This window comes from Xenopus laevis, chromosome 8L (assembly GCF_017654675.1).
Source record: "Xenopus laevis strain J_2021 chromosome 8L, Xenopus_laevis_v10.1, whole genome shotgun sequence".
In the NCBI taxonomy this organism is placed as follows: domain Eukaryota; kingdom Metazoa; phylum Chordata; class Amphibia; order Anura; family Pipidae; genus Xenopus; species Xenopus laevis.
The window spans coordinates 98,556,449-98,578,976 of record NC_054385.1 but is presented as its reverse complement, the minus strand read 5'-3'; the positions used below and the strand labels follow the sequence as shown (position 1 = coordinate 98,578,976).

At 37.9% G+C, this 22,528-nt stretch overlaps 1 protein-coding gene across 4 annotated transcripts in view; it reads left to right on the top strand.

Moving 5' to 3' along the window:
• Positions 1-22,528, top strand: part of rgs6.L (regulator of G-protein signaling 6 L homeolog) — a 227,755-nt gene that overhangs the window by 31,497 nt on the left and 173,730 nt on the right. For 2 of the 4 annotated variants that reach the window (XM_041571899.1, XM_041571901.1), the window contains exons 2-3: positions 4,057-4,111; positions 4,553-4,652. In XM_041571899.1, the coding sequence (XP_041427833.1) occupies positions 4,101-4,111; positions 4,553-4,652 (111 nt within the window). In that variant the 5' untranslated portion in view covers positions 4,057-4,100. 4 annotated transcript variants of the gene reach the window in all.

Sequence of the window (22,528 nt, the reverse complement as noted above, 5' to 3'; positions counted from 1 at the left end):
TGATTTCCTTTTTCTCTATAATAATAGTACAGTAACATGTACTTGATCCAAACTAAGATATAATTAATCCTTATTAGAGGCAAAACCAACCTGTTGGGTTTATTTAATGTTAACTTGATTTTCTAGTAGACTTAAGGTATGAAGATCCAAATTAAGGAAAGATCCATTATCTGGAAAGCCCCAGGTCCTGAGCATTCTGGCTCACAGGCATGGTGTATAACTATGCATCATACATTGCTATTTAAACCAATGGTTTTATCGAAACCTTGCACACAAAGGCAATATCCTTACATGTAGGGCCGCCATCACACACATACAGAGACGGCTGCACATAGTGTGCATGTGTCTGGCACCTACCAATTATCTCAAAAATGTTGCATCAAATGAAAAAGACATGAAACATTTTGAAAAAATAAAGAATTTATATACAACCTGTTGCCATAATATGCTACATTTGACTTATTTTACAATTAATTTTAAAATATATCTGTGAAAATTTCAGCTACAACATGATCACTGTATCGTTGGACCAATATCAAAATGATTTAATTGTATTGTCGTGGATAAATTAGCTCATTACATAGTCTCCTCATTCATTGTTTTTCCTGGTACAAATACATTGGTCTTTCTCTTGCAGCGTTAATGGAGGAATGCTCAATACATCTATAGCTTTTAACTGGCTTTACAAATAACTTGATACAGACACAGCTCCCAGAATATATGAGTAACTTTGCAAAACAATATTGACTTAAGCATACTTGCAGCCTTGGCCAAAATAGTATAAATGGCTGAACATGCACTAAATCATTTGCATATAGTTGGCTATATATTCTCTTTCTACCCATAATCTTATACAGGTATGGCATCTTTTATCCAGAAACCCATTTTCCAGAAATCTCCTAATTACATGATGGCCATCTCCCATGTACTCCCATCTCCCATGTAGGAGAGCCGTTTGTGTCTGTGGTTGTTGCATTTGAGATATTACTGAGCAGAGCTTTTTAGATATGTTGTTTGTTATAGAATATCAAAACAGGCAAATATGTGTTCATGGGAAACTCCATTCTAACTGGCCTTCTGGCTGCTCCCCCTCAGTTGCTGTTCTGGGTACCCGTAAGAGGGTAAACCCCACAATTGTATAACCATATTATATGGGAATATTATTTATTTTATATACTTATAACAAAATGAAATGACATCTGTTATCATAAAATCTATAGCTACTGTATATGCCCCTGTTCCAAGATGGCCACAGTGGCCTTGAAAATATACTGGTTTTGACTACTGTTATCCTTTCCCTGTGCTCACATACAGTATAGTCAGCAGCAGAAGAGGAGACATCAAATCATATGTAATGTTGCAACTCAGCTCATTGATCCATATTGATTCACACAATAGGAAATCCAATTTTCAATTGCCTTTTTATGTAAGAAATCATTGTGGAATGCTTATCAAGATCGACATTTTTTTTATGGCTTTAAATCAGATTTCTATACATGGAACATTAGATGCTGCAGCTAAAAGTAAAATCCACTTGTGCCCAATGTAGCTTAATCCCATTGCTGTAATATTACATTATGCAATTTAAATTGGTACTGGTTATATAGAACTGACAAATGTCCTTTGTCATGTAAAAAAAATCTGCTGATTTGAATCATATGTGTCCATGTTTTGAATTTGCAATTCAACAAACAAGAACAGCATTCAGTAAAGGATATCCATTTGTACCAAAAGGATTATGGAAAATCTATTCCCTAGAGAATTGCCCTAGATGGTGATGTGAAGATGGATATCCCCTCATTATGTCGTCGGTGTTATTTCTAGGCTGAAAGATGCCTGTTCCTCTTTGCTGCTTCTATGGTAAATGGCAAGAAACTATTTTGGAAAATTCCTTTGTTATACTCATGGGGGATAATGTAATAAAAGGTGCTAAGTTTGCCCAAGAGCAGTAGCCCATAGCAACCAATCAGCAGTTAGAATTTACTGGTCACCTGTTTAAAAGCAAACATCTTATTGGTTACTGCTCCAGGGCACACTTAGGGGCACATTTACAAAGCTCGAGTGAAGGATTCGAATTAAAAAAACTTCGAATTTCGAAGTGTTTTTTTGGCTACTTCGACCATCGAATGGGCTACTTCGACCTTCGACTACTACTTCAACTTCGAATCAAACGATTCGAACTAAAAATCGTTCCACTATTCGACCATTCGATAATCGAAGTACTGTCTCTTTAAGAAAAACTTCGACCCCCTAGTTCGGCAGCTAAAAGCTACCGAACTCAATTTTAGCCTATGGGGAAGGTCCCCATAGGCTTGCCTGCGTTTTTTTGATCGAAGGATATTCCTTCGATCGTTGGATTAAAATCCTTCGAATCGTTCGATTCGAAGGATTTAATCGTTCGATCGAACGAATAATCCTTCGATCGTTCGATCGCAGGATTTGCGCTAAATCTTTCGACTTCGATATTCGAAGTCGAACGATTTTAGTTCCTGGTCGAATATCGAGGGTTAATTAACCCTCGATATTCGACCCTTAGTAAATCTGCCCCTTAGTGCCTTTTATTACATATGGGGGCATGGAGAGTTAACAAGGTACTGGGAATTGTTACATGTATAACAGGCAATACAATAGCATTCATGCAGCCAAAATACAAGGATTCATGATGTATTATCTTCTACTTGTTTGGAGCAGTAACCAAATAAACACTTAGGGACAGATTTTTAAAATTCCAGTTTGTGGAAAAAAAGGCAACAAAATGTCAAACCAAAACAATGTTGATAATCACATTTTTACATTAATTTTCAATGAGGCTGAAATATATCCCATGCTGCATTTCTTATCCATCCACTGGCAAAGTCTGTAAGGAACAGTTTGATTTATAATAAGAGTTTTTAAAATATATTTGTTCCTTATTTCCCCAGTATACTTTAAAATGAAAAACTATTTTAAGAATATTTGAGAATATTCCCAATGACTTCTATACACTCTCTGGAGCTGTTTTTATTTACAAATTGTCCCAGTTTTTTTCTTTAATAAATCCTGACTATTTGAGATTTCAGACAATGTTCACGTGTATTTTTCGCTTTCATGGTTTTTCACTCTTTTTCTCGAATTAAGTAGTAGATGCCAACTTGATTTTTAATAAATCTGCCCCTAGGCTAGAGTAAATTAAAAAGTAAAAATAAATCATTTGGTGGTACAAAAGAGACCTCTACATACAAACTACCCAAATATTGTCAATAGTGTCAAGGTCTAGTATATGAGAAAAAAGTAACCCAGACAAAATCAAGAAAAAATTCCTTTGTAGAATTGAAACGCAAAAGAAAATACAGATACCATTCTTGATAAAACCTTTAATCAATGGGCTTCTGTTCAGTAGAATGGGAGAAACTCTCTCATCGGGTGATCTTACTCTAATTTAATTAAAGAATTAATGAGGCAAGTTAGAAAATAGCCTTCTCTGAGCCAAAAGAACTATAGACATCTTGTAATACTGAATACCATCGAAGTTTAAATGTGTGTGAATGTTTCAATATGTTCATTAGTGTAAGGCCAGTGTACACTTTACTCCTGATGCTTATTGAAGCTAGAGATATTCAATACTTGCATTACAGAAGAATGTGGGCAGACAATGGACTTTACCCTCTTTAGTTTGAGAAACAAACCATCAAGTCAATTAGTCAATGGGGGTCAGAACCTTTATTTGTTTCATGTCTCAACCTTAAGTAGAAGCTCTTTAAAGGGATACTGTCATGGGAAAAAAAGTTTTTTTCAAAATGCATCAGTTAATAGTGCATTCCTTCTCTTTTAAGGAAAAGAGTTTTGTGTTTATGAAACAGTCAACACATATACTTGCAGTATTATAGAATGAATGTAGGCGTCAGAGAGGTAAGAATACGCCTGGGCATGTGCAAAACTATTTTATGGGCAAAGGTAGTAGGAAAACAAAAATCTTTGTGCAAAAGACTAGAGAATCAGAGACTTGAATTCGATATGAAAATTCTTGACATGTTTTTCCTGTTTGTTTCCTTTTCTGCCTGTCTACCTAAAATATAGAGGACTTGAGTGGGCTCTGACTGACGCACAACTTCATTATATATATGCAAAACAGGTTGTCACCTCATTTTCCTTTTCACATAATACTTGTTACTGTATATATGATTGATTCCCAAGTTCTTTTGCCAGGTCTTTGCAGAAAGATGTGTCATTTTTCTCTTATATGGAGGAGGGTCAGTGTTTTGATATGGAAAATGTGGGGCTTTTTAATGTCGAAGATTTTGCTCGTTTTCTTGGATACTGTATATCTTCCTCTAGTTATTAAATATATCAGCATGTCAAATTCATATAGTTCATCTGGTGAAATTCCACTGCTCATTCCTTCTCTTGGTATTTGAGTCTTCATTAAGCTAATACACATGCTTATTTCTGTCAGCTATAACATTACTTGATTGGAAATACATAATTCAATAAGAGCAGAATAATCCTCGGATATTCTTTAAACTGTATGTAGCTGACAGAGCCTCTTGGTACTGACATATCTTTGTCTTTGCAGTGTTTGGGACAAATCAATCATGGCTCAGTCCTCTGACGCAAGTGTTGTGGGAGTTCCTGATCCTGAGGACAACACTCCCAACATGATTGTCTACAGAAAAGTAAGATTGCCTCTTTTTTATACTTGTTGTACAATGGTCGGGATTTGGGAATGTAATACCCATGGCAATGGCCTTGTGGATGTTGCTTTAGGGTTCCAATAGGTGTCAATAAACACAGTCCACCAATATTCATCAGAAAAGTCAGCATGTGACTCATTGGCAACCTTATAGAAGTGTAGGATTGTGTTTGTACACAAGTATTTTAATGAATTGAATTTGAATCAATATGCCCTATCCATCAATTTTAGTAAATGACCCTTATAGTGTTATGGGAGTGCTGTCCTTGCACATTAAGCATAATGTTGCATGAGCATATTTCAAAGCGCTGTAAAGTAAATATGTTTATACAACTAAATCACATTAATTACATACATAGAGCATATGGAGTTACATACATCACAGCCAATACCGGTACAAAAGGTGAGGAAGGCCCTGTGCAAAAGAGCTTACAATCTAAAGGGAAGGGAATAAGACACAAGGTGTGGGAGTGGGCATGATCAGAATTAAGTGAGTGAGAGAGATGTAGTACTGTATTTGGTATTGCATTTGTTAGTTCAGCAGAGTGAGGGTACACTTCTCTAAAGAAGTGCATTTTAAGAGATCTTTTGAAAGCAGAAAGGTTGGGAGAAAGTCGGACAGACCATGGGAGAGAATTCCAGAGAAGGGGTGCAGCCCTTGCAAAGTCTTGAATGCGAGCATGTGAGGAGGTAATGAGAGGAGCAGGTCAGTAGAGGAGCGTAGTAAGCGGTTGAGTGAGTTTATCGAGATGAGTTCAGAGATGTAGGGTGGGGCAGAATTATGTGCTTTGAATGTCAGGGTCATTAATTTGAATTTTATTCTGAAAGGTAGCAGAAGCCAGTGCAGGGATTGACAGAATGGCGAGGCAGAGGAGGAGCAGTTGCTGAGGTTTATGAGCCTCGCTGCAGTGTTCATTATGGACTGGAGGTGACAGTCTCTGGAGGGAAGGCCAATTAAAAGAGAGTTACAGTAGTCTAGACGCGATATGATGAGAGAGTGAATAAGAATTTTGGCAGCATCTTGGGTGATAAATGATCGTATTTTGAATATGTTCCTTAGGCGACACTATTTTCCCTAAGACACTGATTTACTTACATTTCGATTTCTGGGTTTTTTTTTTTTTCACAAATTGTGTTTTTTTATCACAAAACTAGTATTTTTAAAATGTCTCTAACACTAAAAAAATTTGAAGTTTATTAAGCGGGTTATTTATCAAAGGTCGAATGTTCAAGTTTTTTTATACCTTGACTGAACAACTAGAATGGTTTCTTATGTAAAGGGATTGTTCACCATCCAAATACTTTTTCAATTGAGTTATTTTCAGATTGTTCACCAGAAATGAAGACTTTTTCCAATTGCTTTCCATTTTTTATTTTTTATTTTTTTACCGTCTTTCCAAAATCGAAGTTTAAATTTTAAGGTTCCTGTCTCTGGTGTTTCAGTCTGGCAGCTCAGTAATTTAGGTGCAGATTCTGAACTGTTACAATTTTGCAACATCTAGTTAATACATTTTTTACATTTTTCAGCAGCATCTGTGGAGTATTAGCAACTAATGTATTCTGCTCAGCAGGGACAGAGATAAGAAATGTATCCACTATATGTTTCAATATAGAGCAGCTTTAGAAATGTGAAAAATAAGACTAACACTTCAATATTAGAAAAATGGTTGCACATAGAAAATAGAAAGTAATTGGAAAAAGTCTTTATTTCTGGTGAACTCACCAGAACTAGGGGTAGACAGAGTAGGCACTGCCTAGGGCGCAAAGCTGGAGGGGCACCAGGCAAGTACCTTCTCTGTCGCCTACCCCAAACAACTCAACTGAAAAAAAATGTTGGAAGGAACCCCTTTAAGAAAAAACCTAAATGGAAAAAAACTTGATTCTGCTAGCATTGTTCAGCATTTATTTGATCATGATTTTTATATTCGGATCTTTTAATAAATGACCTGGCATTTTGTGGCTTTAGAAAAAATTTGTTTATTTGTGGTTTCGAAAATCTCTATAGCCACTAAAATGAGAATGCTGATAAATGGGCCTACCTGTGTCACCTTGAACATCTATGGGGCCGATTTACTAATGGTCCCTGGCGTAAATTCGCACCCTTATGCCAGGCAAAGTTGCGCTCTGGCAAAGGGACGTAACTACGCTAATTCACTAAGTTGCAGATTTTTTCTGAACGTTACCTTTTGCACCAGACTTTACTTCACCAGCTCAGACCAGGCAAAGTGCAATAGAGTAGGAGTTTCTCTAAAAATAGTTGAAATTTTTGTCTAAGTCCCAAAAGACACTGGCGTTTTTTTTTTACTTTTTACTGGGTGATAGGCGGAAAAAGATCAAAAATTGTTTTTGGTGTACCCTCCTTCCCCCTTACATTTGGCACCTAAACTATACAGTGGGCACATGTGTAGGGCAATATAAGACCTCTATTACATTTTATTAAGTTTCCCTGGCCTTGCGTAGTGTAATGTAGTTGCTGCAGCATACACGTCCATTGTACTTTAACTGCAAGCCGTATGCTAATTAGGCATCGCTAGCGTAACTTCGGACTGCTTATCTTATTATCGCAAGCACAACTTCACAAGTGATCAGTAACCTGTGTGCAACTTTGGATCTTCGTGAATTTGTGCAGCCCTGGCGAAACTACGCCTAGCGAAGTGTGGCAAAGTGCGGCAAGCCGTCGCTAGCGCAGTTTCGGCACTTAGTGAATTTGCCCCTATATTCCCAAATAATATAAAAGCAAGTCCATGGTTAATCCCTCTTTATGTGTTTCCAGACAGGAAATTTATTTTCTCAATCTCATTACCTTATGTAGATCTTTGCACGATTATTTATACTCCCTCCCTGTTTCCCTTGACCAACGTCTGCATTCATTAGCAGCAAAGCATAATGGCGCAAGTCACATACCTATAAACTAATAAAGCCGGGTCAAGACCATGTGCATAATCTATTTACTCTGTCAGCATTATTCCCTGTAGGAATCCAAGGACTCCTGGTCAGGTACACTACAGTACAATGAAATGTTTTATAAATGAATGCAGTCAATTTCACGCACAGACGTTCATAGAAGATTTTCAAAGTCATATAATTTTATTGGGAAATACAGTACATAATAGTGTTTCTAACACAGCCATATAGTGTTTTGTGAAACCCACAAGGTGCATAATTTCTAAATACACTGGGATGTGAAGCTACTTATGAAATGGTTTTCTTAGAATTAGAATTTCCAAACCTGTTATTACATTTCCTTGAAGATCGGCTATTTCCATGCCGTTGATGCATTATAGTAGCAGCTGCAGATTGATCAATTCCTAGGTGAATTCTTCACATGTTTTACGGCCATAAAGTCAACCGCGTGCAGGCTTGATTTAAGGCGGGCGGGATTCATCATCTCCCACATGTGAGGTTAGTGTTGAAATGTGTTCTTGTGCCATCGCTTATTGACTTTTTTTTATTGGATTACACTAAATTGCATGTATTTGTTTTGTACACTCTGGGTCATTTATCAGACAAGTTGTGCCTATAATAAGGAACACACTGTAAAATGTGAGCTTAAAAAAAAGAAGCAAACAGAACAAAAAGATGAATGGAACTAGTGACATTTCAGAGTTTAAAAGAGATTAAAAGATTATTTCTGTCTCTTCAACTCCTAGGAATGGGCTAGCGCAGATTTTTCATACAATTCTCTATAGGATTTTTTTTTTATATTGTTGTGTAATATTATATTTGATCCAGCAAGGTTTAAAGTGCCATCATTTTGGTCCTATATAAAATATAAGAACAATAAAAATATTATATAGTATTTTAGTAATTATCAGGTAAAGCTAAGGAAGCAGGGTACTACTTTTCCATCAAATTTTGTTGCACAAATCACACACTCTCTTTAATCCTAACACAAATTTGCAAATGCAGACTTGGGTTCTGATTCAGTTTGGGATTCGGTGAATCTTGTTTGAAAGATTCAGGATTCACCCAAATCCCCAAATAGAGGATTTGGTGAATCACTAATTTGTCACCCTGTTTTATGAATAGCAATGAATTAAAAAGCTCAACAACTGTCTCCGACAAGAACAGCTTCTGATTCTAGAATGCTCCTGGATACAGCTAATGAGCACTAATGAATCATTCACAATGTGTTTGTAAGGATATATTACATTTACTGCAGATGGTTTGGCATTCATTCCTGTATATGACTAATAGCATTGCATGAAGAATATAGTCAATTAATTTAAAGAACTGATTCGCTGGCTTCATAACCAACGCTTACAAGCTCACATTTGTTTACATTGTTGTCTCAATGTTGAATTTTGATCGAGCCGGTAACATCGCAATGCTTGGTGTCCCAAAACAAGGTTGTGCTTCAGTCCTGTGTTTATTTCCCTTTTTTTTCAGGTTATCATTTCTGGTAATCTTGAAAGAAAGGGAAGGGAAACAAAATGAATGTGTAAAATATAAATTTAGAATAGAAGTTAAAACCTTTACCTAGACTGCCTTTGCCGCTGTGGGACTCTCTGACGCAAATGGCGGCAGTCTCGGCAGAGTTATGCATCTTTAATCTCTTGAGATGTCATCAGTGTGCTCTGAAGAACATTTCAAGATCAGTCTTGTAAAAGTTACAATGTACGTCTCTTTTGTTATTATTCTTGTTTGCTTTGCCAGCAAAAGAGTATTAAATACGTTTAAAAGAGTTTTTCCATAATGTCAACATCCATTAGTTAAGTAGATGGAAGAACTCGACTGTTCAGTCCTTTCCTCTGTTTAATGAGCTATAATGGCAATTATTGTTTAAACAATATTTATGTCTATATTGGTCATTCATTTTAATGAGGCTTCTTTTGTGTATAAATAATCCTATATTGTCACCACTGACAGATTTTTAACATTTGACTTGGAGAAGAAAGCATTCTGTCGAAAGGCAGACAATGTTGTTTCTTCTACATTGCTTTGCTGTGCATTGTGTGTTGTTTAGTTTACTTTTTATACATTGTATGGCCAAAAGTATATGGACTTCCTTCTAATTACTGAATTTGGTTATTTAAACTCTAAATATCCAGGTGCCAATACACATACAATCACATTCTTGAGTGGTTCCTGACCTACTTTGACTGTGTGTGCCATACTCTGCCTGTCCTATGCTCCCTGTGTGTGTCATACTCTGCCTGTCCTATGCTCCCTGTGTGTGCCATACTCTGCCTGTCCTATGCTCCCTGTGTGTGTCATACTCTGCCTGTCCTATGCTCCCTGTGTGTGCCATACTCTGCCTGTCCTATACTCCCTTTGTGTGCCATACTCTGCCTGTCCTATGCTCCCTGTGTGTGTCATACTCTGCCTGTCCTATGCTCCCTGTGTGTGCCATATTCTGCCTGTCCTATACTCCCTTTGTGTGCCATACTCTGCCTGTCCTATGCTCCCTGTGTGTGCCATACGTTGCCTGTCCAATGCTACCATTGTGTGCCATACTCTGTTTGCCCTATGCTGCTTGTATGTGTGCCATACTCTGCCTGCCCTATGCTACCTGTGTGTGTCATACTCTGTTTACCCTATGCTCCCTATGCTGTGTTATCCACAGGGGGGGGGGAAGAGGCATATGGATGTAAGAATATGTCTTAATATCACTTAATAAACCTGTTTCACATATGAGTAATATCCCCGCAGTGAGCTCCAACCATTAGGTTTTTTTGGTGTGCTACCACCATTAATGTGGATATGGTCTTAAAAGTTCTACTGGTAATATGGGTGTGGTTTCAAAAACAGGGAGTGGTCAACACTGGCTTCCATTATCAGCACTCCACCACATAGGCCAGAACAATTCCAATTTGCAATATGAATATGTAATCATTCGAATACAGGTGCCATCACAGATGTTTAGTTGCATTTTAGTTGAGATGTCCCACTGGCTTGGCTGACACAGCTTTCAGTGCCTACACTGGAAGATGGGAAGGGGAATTTGTTTTTTCTTCTGGCATAACATTCTTCTTGTTTCTTTTATGTAAGAATTTAGATTTAGCGTTGACATGATGAGAGAGTGGAAGATTAAATATTGAAATAATGTAAGACAAGTTGTTGCCCTTAGAATGAGGGAGACATCATGATGCAGCCATGTCATGCTGAAAAATCTCCCCTTTTGGAACCCACTCATAAAGACTGTACAGGGTGATAAAGAGTTTTCCTCTATTTATTTTATGGAGAAAGGATGGTAAAGCAGATGGCAATAATGGCAGAATGTTTTAATCAGCATCTATTTATAAAGTGATAAATGAAGTGTTATTCTGATTAGTACATTTATTTAAAACAGTAGGGCCATAGAAATAAAGATATACATACATTACACAATCCATTTTAGCTATATGAGCCAATGTACTGAAATGTTACTATATTTCAAAATACGGTGGCAAATTTGGGACTTGATGCAAATTGAATCCACATTGTGTCTGTGGATTATGGGTAGTCTTCAAGGTCATAGTAAACTCCCTGAAACTAACTACTGCAATCCTTAAGGAATACTCTCGATTATTTTCTGTTGCTTCATCTGTGACTAACAGCCTATTTACAAAGCTGTGTAAAAAACAACATATAAATATCTGAGAAACAGGCAAATTGTGCTTATTTATTGATTTTAGATCTATGCAAAGACCTGTGTAATATATTGCCAATGGGCACTTGAAAAATGCTGTGTAAAAACGATTGTTCACCATAATGCTTTTTATGCTTCTAAAATGTACCGTATATACTCGAATATACGCCGTCCCGAGTATAAGCCGAGGTACCTAATTTTACCTCCAAAAACTGGGAAAACTTATTGACTCGAGTATAAGCCTAGGGTGAGAAATGCAGCAGCTTCTGGTAAGTTTCAATCAAAAAAATTGAGGGTTTCTGCTCCCATTGGAGGTGCCTGCGTCTCGTTTTTGGATGCCAGCGACCATTCTTGGACGCCGGCGAATATTCTTGGAGACTATTCTTGGACGCCGGTGACTATTCTTGGACGCCGGTGACTATTCTTGGACGCCGGTGACTATTCTTGGACGCCGGTGACTATTCTTGGACGCCGGTGACCATTTTTGCACTTGACTCGAGTATAAGCCGAGGTAGAGTTTTTCAGCATATTTTGGGGGCAGAAAAACTCGGCTTATACTCGAGTATATACGGTATCTCATTATCATGAATAGGTTAGCGCATTAGTTCTTTTTAATGGATGATTTCAGGGATGGCAGTGAGCATTGTAAAATCACACAAACAGCAATATACAGCATTATAAATGTACTATTTATTTTATACCATTTTATACACACTTTTTGCTCAATAATAATACACAACTAATAATTTTACACGACTTTAGAAATCAGGAAACCGGACTAGTACAGCAACCTCTGCCCATTTGCTTCCATTGTGCACAGCTCTCTTTCCCCTTGGCTTCTTTTTTTCTTTGATATAAATGGCACATATTCTTCCATAACTCACTGGCTGGTTAATGATTGTCAGTGATGCAAACACCACCAGTGTTTTATCAGTTTCTGTCTTCTTGAACCCATGCTTGTTTAACCACTTTTTGACAGGTACAGTTCCGATCCATGGATATTTGTTCCTCTGACAAATTTAAGATTCATAGTAAGAAAATTGTAATTTTTATAATGAAATAATTGGTAAGCTCTTCATATGCTGTCCTAGACGATGCCCCTGTGTTCAGAGAGCCATGCCTAAAATATACCTCTGCTTATTACCTAAGGAGTACATGTACTTTATTATACTCTAAAAAGTGTATCGCCTTCTTGACATGCAAAGTAAACCCAAAAGGATCTATAGGGCACTGACATGAAGCACAATTCCAGGTACTTTTTCTGCACATGATTAATAGTGGCAAAAATGCTGAGACCCATTGATTTCAATGATTGTTACATTTCTGGGCCGCTGATCCACAAGTGTTTACAATGGCAACCATTTAGACCAGGGATCCTCAACCTTTTTTTACCCATGAGCCACATTCAAATGTAAGAGCTGGGGAGCAACACTAGCATGAAAATGTTTCTGGGGATGCCAAATAAGGGCTGTAGTTGGCTACTTGGTAACCCCTATGTGGACTGGTAGTCTACAGGAGGCTCTGATTTTATGCAACCAAAACTTGCCTCCAAGAGTGAAATTCAAACCTGCATTGAGGCAACTGAGAGCAACATCCAACATGTTGCTTGCGAGCCACTGGTTGGAGATCACTGGTCTAGACTCATGCAATCAGAGGAGCAGTTCTTGGTGTTTTGTTGCTATTAATCACCTGGGTGACCCAGCGCCTGGAATTATGCAGTGTTTTCTCACCCGCCAGTGGACACATGTAATTACCACATGCCCAAAATGATCATGGTCGTTGCCTTTGGATGACAGAACCCAGGCCCAGGTCCGGACTGAGAATTAAAATAGGCCCTGGCATTTCAGGTACACAGAGGCCCAATCAGCCCACATAGAGGCCCATTCAGCACCCACCAGCCCACTAAATACTGACTTTCTATGGGACTTTATAGCAGCCCCTCAGGCATTTGCCAGAACCCACAGATTGCCAGTCCGGGCCTGCCCAGGCCTACAAAGAGGCTTATTTATAAAAATGATTTTAGAGTTTTTGAATCAAATAAACCATTATTGCAAGTTTGTAGAACAGTATCTTCTACTGGAATATATGTGAAATATTTATTGGTCCTTTAAATCCATTTCTGAGGGACAGTAGCGTAACTAGAGGGCAGCGGGCCCTGGTGCGTGACGCGCAGCCGGGCCCCGTCGCTCTCTGTACGGCCGCTTTTTCTGTAGCGCATGGGCTGCCGGGGGGGGCCCTGTTGGGGGTGCTGGCCCGCTAGCACCCCCTGCTCCCCCGGTAGTTCCGCCACTAATGAGGGAGTATACTTGCCATCAAAAGAAAAACTGCTTATTACACCGAATCTTGTCAACAAGGCAAGCAAAGAGCGGGAAGCAGATTGCATTGTGATGGTATGGTCATGCACCCACTTCTGCAATAGCTGCAAATCCCATGTATCATGTTTCATTTACATGAGAACAGAGGGAAAAGAGCCAAATAATATAATTTGCTCAACTATCAGATCGAATCCATATTTATCTAAGATACCATTATGCTTGCAAGTACAGAATCAGATCATGAGGCTATAGCTTTGGAACTCAGTTAGGCCTCCCTAGTCATTTCTATCTCACCAAAGCCATATGCTACTTTCAGCTGCAAAAAAAAAAACAGAGTAGTCAGAGTAGCCAGAGCCAGGAATGGTTTGCAAATCAGGGATTTAGGTCTTTTTTCCCAGTGGTTGCTGGTAATGGCCTCTAGATTTGTCCTTGCACAGATGGTGGTTCTTTAACAGTGTAGTCGAGATGAGAGAATGGAAATCTTGAGGTGACAGCTGACAGAGAGAGAGTATCAACTGAAACAAATACTCTGATGAGAGAGAATGGGAAATAGCAATCTCATAATAGGAGTTTGCCCATATAGAAAAGCAGTCTAACTAAATATCAACTGATTTCCATTTAAATCCTAAATGGTTACTATTGAACGTGATATATTTATCCAGGTGATTGCTGAGAGCAAGGGTTTGGGCAACAGTAGCACTGCAGACACAGGGCTTGATTTAAAAGGCGCAGATCTTGCTGACTTTACCCAGCCCATCTATCCAACACTCATGTACCTGCAAAGTCTTATCAGCATAGACCACAAGGCACCTTTGGAACCCCAACTGCTACAGTCCATGCAACACTATGAGAGACTGTTGAAAAATTCCAATATATTTTTAATCTATAGGGGAGGGCAGCATTTGGGCTCAAATGCAGGATTAAGGCTAATCTCAGACTGGGCATTTAGCTGGCAATGCCATCAGACTGACAACAGCAGCAGCCAAAATGCTCACTCCACCTGTCACCATTTATATATAAATGGGAAACTCTGTGCCTGAAGCACATATAGCAATGTAAAAATTGCTGAAGTGAGCATTTTTGAGCAGAGGGGCCATCTGTCATTGCTCCATTTGCTTCAGATTAAACATTTTCCATAGGGCATATTGTAGCTTAGTACAAGGTACTGTTTTATTCTTACAGAGAAAAAGGAAACCATTTGAAATTATTTGTCAAAATTGGACACTATGGGAGATCTCCTTTCCGTTATTTGCAGCTTTTTGGGAATCAGCTTTACGGATAAGGGATCCCATACATGTAGTTGAAAAAGAACTACCGTAGATGCAAAAACAGAAATTCCATTTCATTTATTTACTTATTTGTTATCATGTCCATTAATGGTGCATAATGTTGTACTTTGCTATTGAAAAGAGCCGGGACACATGAAAATCTCTGAATTTATTTGCTTCTGTCCTTTTTGCTGCACTTTAAACGCAACTGAAATTCTCTTTTTGTCAAACCATTTCTTTGAAATGTCTGCGGAATTTTCCTTTGAGAAGGTAATCTTTGATGTATTCAGCTGGGACTTCCTTGCACAGTGTGATAACCAAATTTATATGAATGTGTGCGCAGTGCCAGCCGGCTTCAGTCTGCTCTATCTTTCTGAGAAGGATCTGGCTGTAGGGGAAACAGAACAAAAGGCAGTCCTTTTTCAAGATGAAAAAAATTCCATGGTAATAGCAACATTACATCTCTGGCGCCATTTTATATAGACAGGTATGGGACCTGTTTTCCAGACCTGGGGTTTTCTGGATAACAGATCTTTCCGTAATTTGGATCATCATATCTTACGTCCAGTGTCGGACTGGCCCACCGCAATACCAGGAAAACTCCCGGTGGGCCAAGGTGTCAGTTGGGCCCTCATGCTGCTAAACATTTGGCCTATATTTATGTCCATTCCATATTTCTATTAGAACACTGCTTACGTCTACTAGAAAATCATGTAAACATTAAATAAACCCAATAGGCTGGTTTGGCTTCCAATAAGGATTAATTATATCTTCGTTGGAATCAAATACAAGGTACTGTTTTATTACTTCAGAGAAAAAGGAAACAATTAAAAAAAATTGATTATTTGGATAAAATAGAGTCTATTTTCATATTTTTTTGGGTTAGCACCTGGCGACCTGACAGAAGGGAGGTGAGTTCTTGAAAAGGCCCCAAGGGGGGCCGGAAGGTTGGACACAAAGATTCATGCAAATAAAGGTGACTTGATTCACTAAAACTTGGAGTGCGATTCTATGTGATAAATTATGCAATAAAGACTTTGAACCTGCACCCACAAGAATAAACAAAATCCGGATTAGAGTGTGGCTGCCTTTGAACACACACACACACACACACAACACACACAACACACACTACTGTTATTTAAGGATTTTCTTCTGATACACAGGCTCTGTGATTTTACTGCATCCTTTTCATGTGTGGGTGTTGTATCTTTAATGAGCCATAGGGAACCAGGGGAGATCAATTCCCCTGTTGATTTGGCATTATTGAATAATGTGGGCCTAAATATTACATTAATACACGTATGGGCGCAGGCTATCACAGCTGGTAGTGAAACCTACCAGCTTTCAATTCGAGTTTGTCTCCTTTAACATAATTTTACATAATGATTAAATGGCTGAAAAGAAATGTGGGGTATTTAATTTTAGTGTAAACCTATGTTCCACATCATTGTACAATTTAGGATCAATGAAAAAAAAACTGAAAACAATCAATATCTGTATTCATGAGAAAAAGTACATTTGAGCATGTCTGTCTGAGATACTATAGTAATAAATGAAATGGGGGTGAAATAGTAGTATAATTATCTGAAATTAATAAAACGTAAGCTCTTTTTGGGAGGGCAATATTTTTTTTGTACATAATCTGTATGTTTATGTTCAGAATATACACCTATTTCGTCTACAGCACTTCAGAATATGTTGTTTATAAATCCATATTATTATTTTTATCATTATTATTAATAATAATAAAAAGATATAATATAGGATACAAGGATACAAGGACATGCTACGCATTTATGTGCGGTTTGAGAAAAATTCAACCTGCACCCAAACCTGACCCAAGCCTACCCTAAACCGCCTCCTCCCCTCTCCTCTATTTATAGGCCCGCATCAACCTGCCTCGCTGATGAAATCACAGAGGGGGTGGGATGAGTGTGCGCCTATAAAATCAGAAGCAGGAAGCCAGCAGTGTAAGGTCACAGGTAGGGAGAGCAGGCAGAAGAGCATGCGGACCCGCATATGGTGTGCTGAGGTTGACCTGACCTGCAGGTATCGGAGCTGGCCCACACATAAAATGCAGTACACTTAACAATAAGACATACCACATTAATTATATATAGGTGTTCTATATGTTTTCTAGTAGAGTAAAAAATATAATACAGGTGTGGGACCTGTTATCCAGAATGCTTGGGACCTTGAGTCTTCCAAATTTCTTTAATTTGGATCACTATACCTGTCTGCTAAAACTCAAGTAACCCCAATAAGACTGATTTGCTATCAATATGGATTCATGCAGCTTAGTTAGCATCAAGTATAAGGTACTGTTTTACTATTACCAAAAAAATAAAAAAGTAAATTATTTGATTAAAATGGACTCCATGGGAGATGGCTTTCCCACTATTTGGAGCTTTCTGCATAACAGATCCTATACCTATCACAGGGCATGGCTAATGTGTTAAGGGAGAACATATTAAGTAGAATATAATCCTGCCTAAGAATTGGATTACTGGGGTATAGTATTTGTATTATGGGGTAAAATAAGAGAAGCTTTTAGTATAGCAACTAACCGTGATGTTTATGACTGAATTGGGCATTTTCTTTGTTAGGGATGGTACGAACCTCTGTGTTCCTCTTTACCCCTCCTCTCCTTGTGCGACTGCCTGGTGCTGGTAAGAGAGGTCGGCGCCTCTCCTACAATATAATCAGGAAAAATACCAACACTCGATGGCTAGTGTAGCGGGGTTAACCCCTGCGTGTTTTTGCGTCAGTGATGTAACGTTTCGGGGGCGTGACGAAGGGGCACACCCCTGAAACGTTACATCACTGACGCAATAAACACGCAGGAGTTAACTCCGCTACACAAGCCATCAAGTGTTGGTATTTCTCCTGATTTGTTAGGGATGAGCCACTCAAATGTGGGTTGAAGCACCCAAGATACACGTCAAAATGGTGCCTTATACAAGATTTATTTCAGTGGTTTTTACTGTGAGTTAAATTCCAAGAGACTTTGGTGTGCTTGATAAAAATGATTAAATATAAGTGCTAGACAGGTTAGACTAGAGTGGGGATTCACGTAGCTGAGACAGCAGTGCAACACCTTGGTATTCTAGTAAAGGCAACCTTGCCTGACTTCACAAACATTTCAAACAGCAAAACACAGGCTGGCACCTTAATGTTGTAGCACATTTTGTGTAATATTAAATTGACTGTTAATATACAACACCTGAAAACATGTGTCAAATAAGCAACTCCACAGCTCTCACACCTGTGGCATTCTAAGTCCTGAAATGTGGCAAAACATTTGTGTGCAGATGCTTATTACTGAAATATATGGAGATTATATCTTGCTAAGAAATACATTGCTTCCTGAAATGGTGCCATGTATAGTAATGAGCATGACAGGAGGTAAAAAACAATTAGCCCATCTGTCTGCATATTCCCAAAATATTCCAAATATTAATATCCAGCCTTGCTGGATGCTCAAGATAGCCTCTCTTAGGAACAAAAAATAAATGTTGGCTGCTCTAATAACTTCTCTTATACTGTATTTTCTGACATTTAAGCAAACGACAATGAATTATGTATGTAGCTGCTGTGGGCATTATAATATATAGGGCACTGGTGAGGCCTGGGTCATGTAGTGCTGTTCTCTTCAAATCTGTTCTTCCTGTTGCATATGGACGTATCATGGACGTAACACAAAAGCATGAGTAGACACCATTATAATTGCTTTTGCAATTAAAAATTCTCTTGTCAAAATCAATGAAAATTAAATCTCACCCGACATGTAAGAGTATCCGATTTTCCAGCTATTGCCATAGACACAAATGTTTAGCTTTTGTTCCCAGCTGTTCATCACTACAAAATAGCCAACAAATATCTAAAAATGATTTTCTTTTTGTCTGTAATAATAAAACAGTACCTTGTACTTGATCCCAGCTAAGATATAATTAATCCATATTGGAAGCAAAAGCAAGCTATCGGTTTTATTTAATGTTTATATGGTTTTCTAGTAGATTAAAGGTATGAAGATCCATATTACAGAAAGATCCGTTAATACGGAAAACCCCAGGTCTTGTGCATTCTGAATAACAGGCCACGTACTTGTATATTACTGTGAGAGTAAATTATTATATTGTGCAAAATGTTCGGCAAAGAAATAATTGTTGTCAAAAATATTCAGTGGCCTGATATTTTTGACTTATACAGAAACCATACTTATACCATACCATCATAAAATATAAACCTGCAATAGTAATTTACGGTATCTCTAGCTCTGCTCACTGGGACTCCAGATAGTATCATAAATTTTAAAGCAATGGATCATGTTTAGCATTTTTATCTAGTCTCTGCATGATTTCAGTAATTTCAAACAGAAGACTATAGGCAGTAAAGATGCATTTTACCTTGGATTAAGTCGTCATCAAGAATTTAAGTAATATATTGTAAAAAGGTTCAGAATAACCAATGAAAAAAAATCAATGTATGAAAAAGAAAGGATCTTCTGTATGTTTCCCATAACAACACACTGATAACACAGGAGCACGGCTGTCAAAAAATAATTATTCCTGGGGGGTATCCAAAGCATCCGGCAGTCATTCTTGCCACACAATGCCTCTGGGGATAGTTTTAGCTAACAGCAATTAGGCACTCCTGCAATATATCAAATTGAGTTTTCTGCCATTGAACAAGTGGGAGAAAAAAAAGTTTGAAAGGTTTATTGTTTTGAAAGTGGTTATTTAATTCTAGTGACAGGGCGGGGGTTTGGGTCACCTTGTATTCCCAAAATCCCTACGTTATTTTACGTAGGAAAAACATGTGATAATGAGGTCATCTCTCGCTCAGCCTCTCCATAGGTAGATAGATGTACAGTGTGTATACATAGGGGTATGTATATATAATATATAATATAGTGAATAAAGTACCCCCTTTTGTAAAATATAAGAATATTATAGGTTACCGAGGAGTTTCATGACCATATAAAAACACGAGGCCGAAGGCCGAGTGTTATTATACAGGTCATGAAACTCCGAGGTAACTTCTAATACCCTCATATTTTGCAACTGGGGGCACTTTATTTATTATAATACACAAGTTTCGGTGAGTCATGTGACAGAAATGACATCAGAACTCACCGTTTATAACTGATGACATCAGAACTCACCGTTTATAAGGATATAATTTACAGGATATTCATGGCTTTTGTGTATATATATATATATATATATATATATATATATATATATATATATATATATATATATATATATATATAATATATATATATATTATATATATATATATATATATATATATATATATATATAACAAGGGAAAGTTGTGCTCACCACTATTTTTTAAAACCATTAGGCGGGGGTGCAATGAGGGTGTGACCACAAAATACATATAGACAAATACAAGAGTCCTCTGCACTCAACCCATTATCAATATATTTAAGACAGCGACATTTTGTGCATACTGCTACTAAAAAATGCCTTACCCTTTAAACAACACAGGGATTGTTTGTCCATATATTGCAATATATTTAAGCTGGCCAACTACGTCAAAGTCATCCCATATCTGGCCAGTCCTACGCTTAATTTTCATCTGATTCATTAAGAATTCAATTGCTTAATTATACATTTTACAAAGGGACTAAGTTTTACCTGCAACTTACTAGCTGCTTTCAAAGTAAAACTCCCAAACTTGGCTGCCCTTTTATTAGACACCAGTGGGATCACCTGACTATAGCTGGGAAGGGTGGGAGCTACAACATGGAGCTGGTCACTGCTCCTGTATAACTATAACAAACAAGGGAAAGTTGTGCTCACCACTATTTTTTAAAACCATTAGGCGGGGGTGCAATGAGGGTGTGACCACAAAATACATATAGATAAATACAAGAGTCCTCTGCACTCAACCCATTATCAATATATTTAAGACAGCGACATTTTGTGCAAACAATCCCTGTGTTGTTTAAAGGGTAAGGCATTTTTTAGTAGCAGTATGCACAAAATGTCGCTGTCTTAAATATATTGATAATGGGTTGAGTGCAGAGGACTCCTTGTAGTTGACTATATGTATTTTGTGGTCACACCCTCATTGCACCCCCGCCTAATGGTTTTAAAAAATAGTGGTGAGCACAACTTTCCCTTGTTTGTTATAGTTATACAGGAGCAGTGACCAGCTCCTTGTTGTAGCTCCCACCCTTCCCAGCTATAGTCAGGTGATCCCACTGGTGTCTAATAAAAGGGCAGCCAAGTTTGGGAGTTTTACTTTGAAAGCAGCTAGTAAGTTGCAGGTAAAACTTAGTCCCTTTGTAAAATGTATAATTAAGCAATTGAATTCTTAATGAATCAGATGAAAATTAAGCGTAGGACTGGCCAGATATGGGATGACTTTGACGTAGTTGGCCAGCTTAAATATATTGCAATATATGGACAAACAATCCCTGTGTTGTTTAAAGGGTAAGGCATTTTTTAGTAGCAGTATGCACAAAATGTCTCTGTCTTAAATATATTGATAATGGGTTGAGTGCAGAGGACTCTTGTATTTATCTATCTATCTATCTATCTATCTATCTATTTATCTATCTATTTATCTATCTATCTATTTATCTATCTATCTATCTATCTATCTATCTATCTATCTATCTATCTATCTATCTATCTATCTATCTATCTATCTATCTATCTATCTATCTATCTATCTATCTATCTATCTATCTATCTATCTATCTATCTATCTATCTATCTATCTATATATATATATATATATATATATATATATATATATGTATATATATATACTAGAACTATAACAAACAAGGGAAAGTTTTGTTCACCACAAATTTTTAAAACCATTAGGCGGGGGTGCAATGAGGCTGTGACCACAAGATACATATAGACAAATCCCCCAAAAGGAAGTATCGTGAGTACAGGGGTGACTCAAATTTATGTGTTTTTGTTGGTAGTCCAGATGGGGCCCAATTAGGAACTTTGGACACAATACAACTTCAAACTATTTCCCTGGTGGAAGTTTGCCTTCATTCAGTGTCCGCTCCCCATACTGAGGGATCTGGGTGGTGCAACTGGGCCTCTTCCCCTATGTGGTAAAACAAGAAACCTGTAGCACAACTAATGTGGCTGATTCAGTGATCGGTGTTTTATTCAGCTTACAAAACAAAGCGGCAACGTTTCGGGCCTCTGCTGGGCCCTTTGTCAAGCCTTGACAAAGGGCCCAGCAGAGGCCCGAAACGTTGCCGCTTTCTTTTGTGAGCTGAATAAAACACCGATCACTGAATCAACCACATCAGTTGTGCCACAGGTTTCTTGTTTTGCTATATACAGTTTTTTGGGCTTTGGGCAGCTTTGGGCCCGATACCTGACGGCACCTGACACCAATCCGGTGTTACAGACCTAGAGCAGCACTCCAATTTTTGGGATTGACATATAATTCTTCCCCTATGTGGTGACCCTTACATCTCAGACTTATCATTACCAATTAGGATCTCATCAAATTTTTGAAGGTGGCAGCCAGTGGACAAGATTTATTTTTAGGATTCATGTTTTGTATCCTGAAATGGTCACCCCGCGTGTAAATAAACTGCCTAAAAGTGTCTATTGTGGGTCCTGCAAGCATACTATATATATATCTAAAATATACACAAGAGCCATAACGACTTGGTAACATAATATTCCTA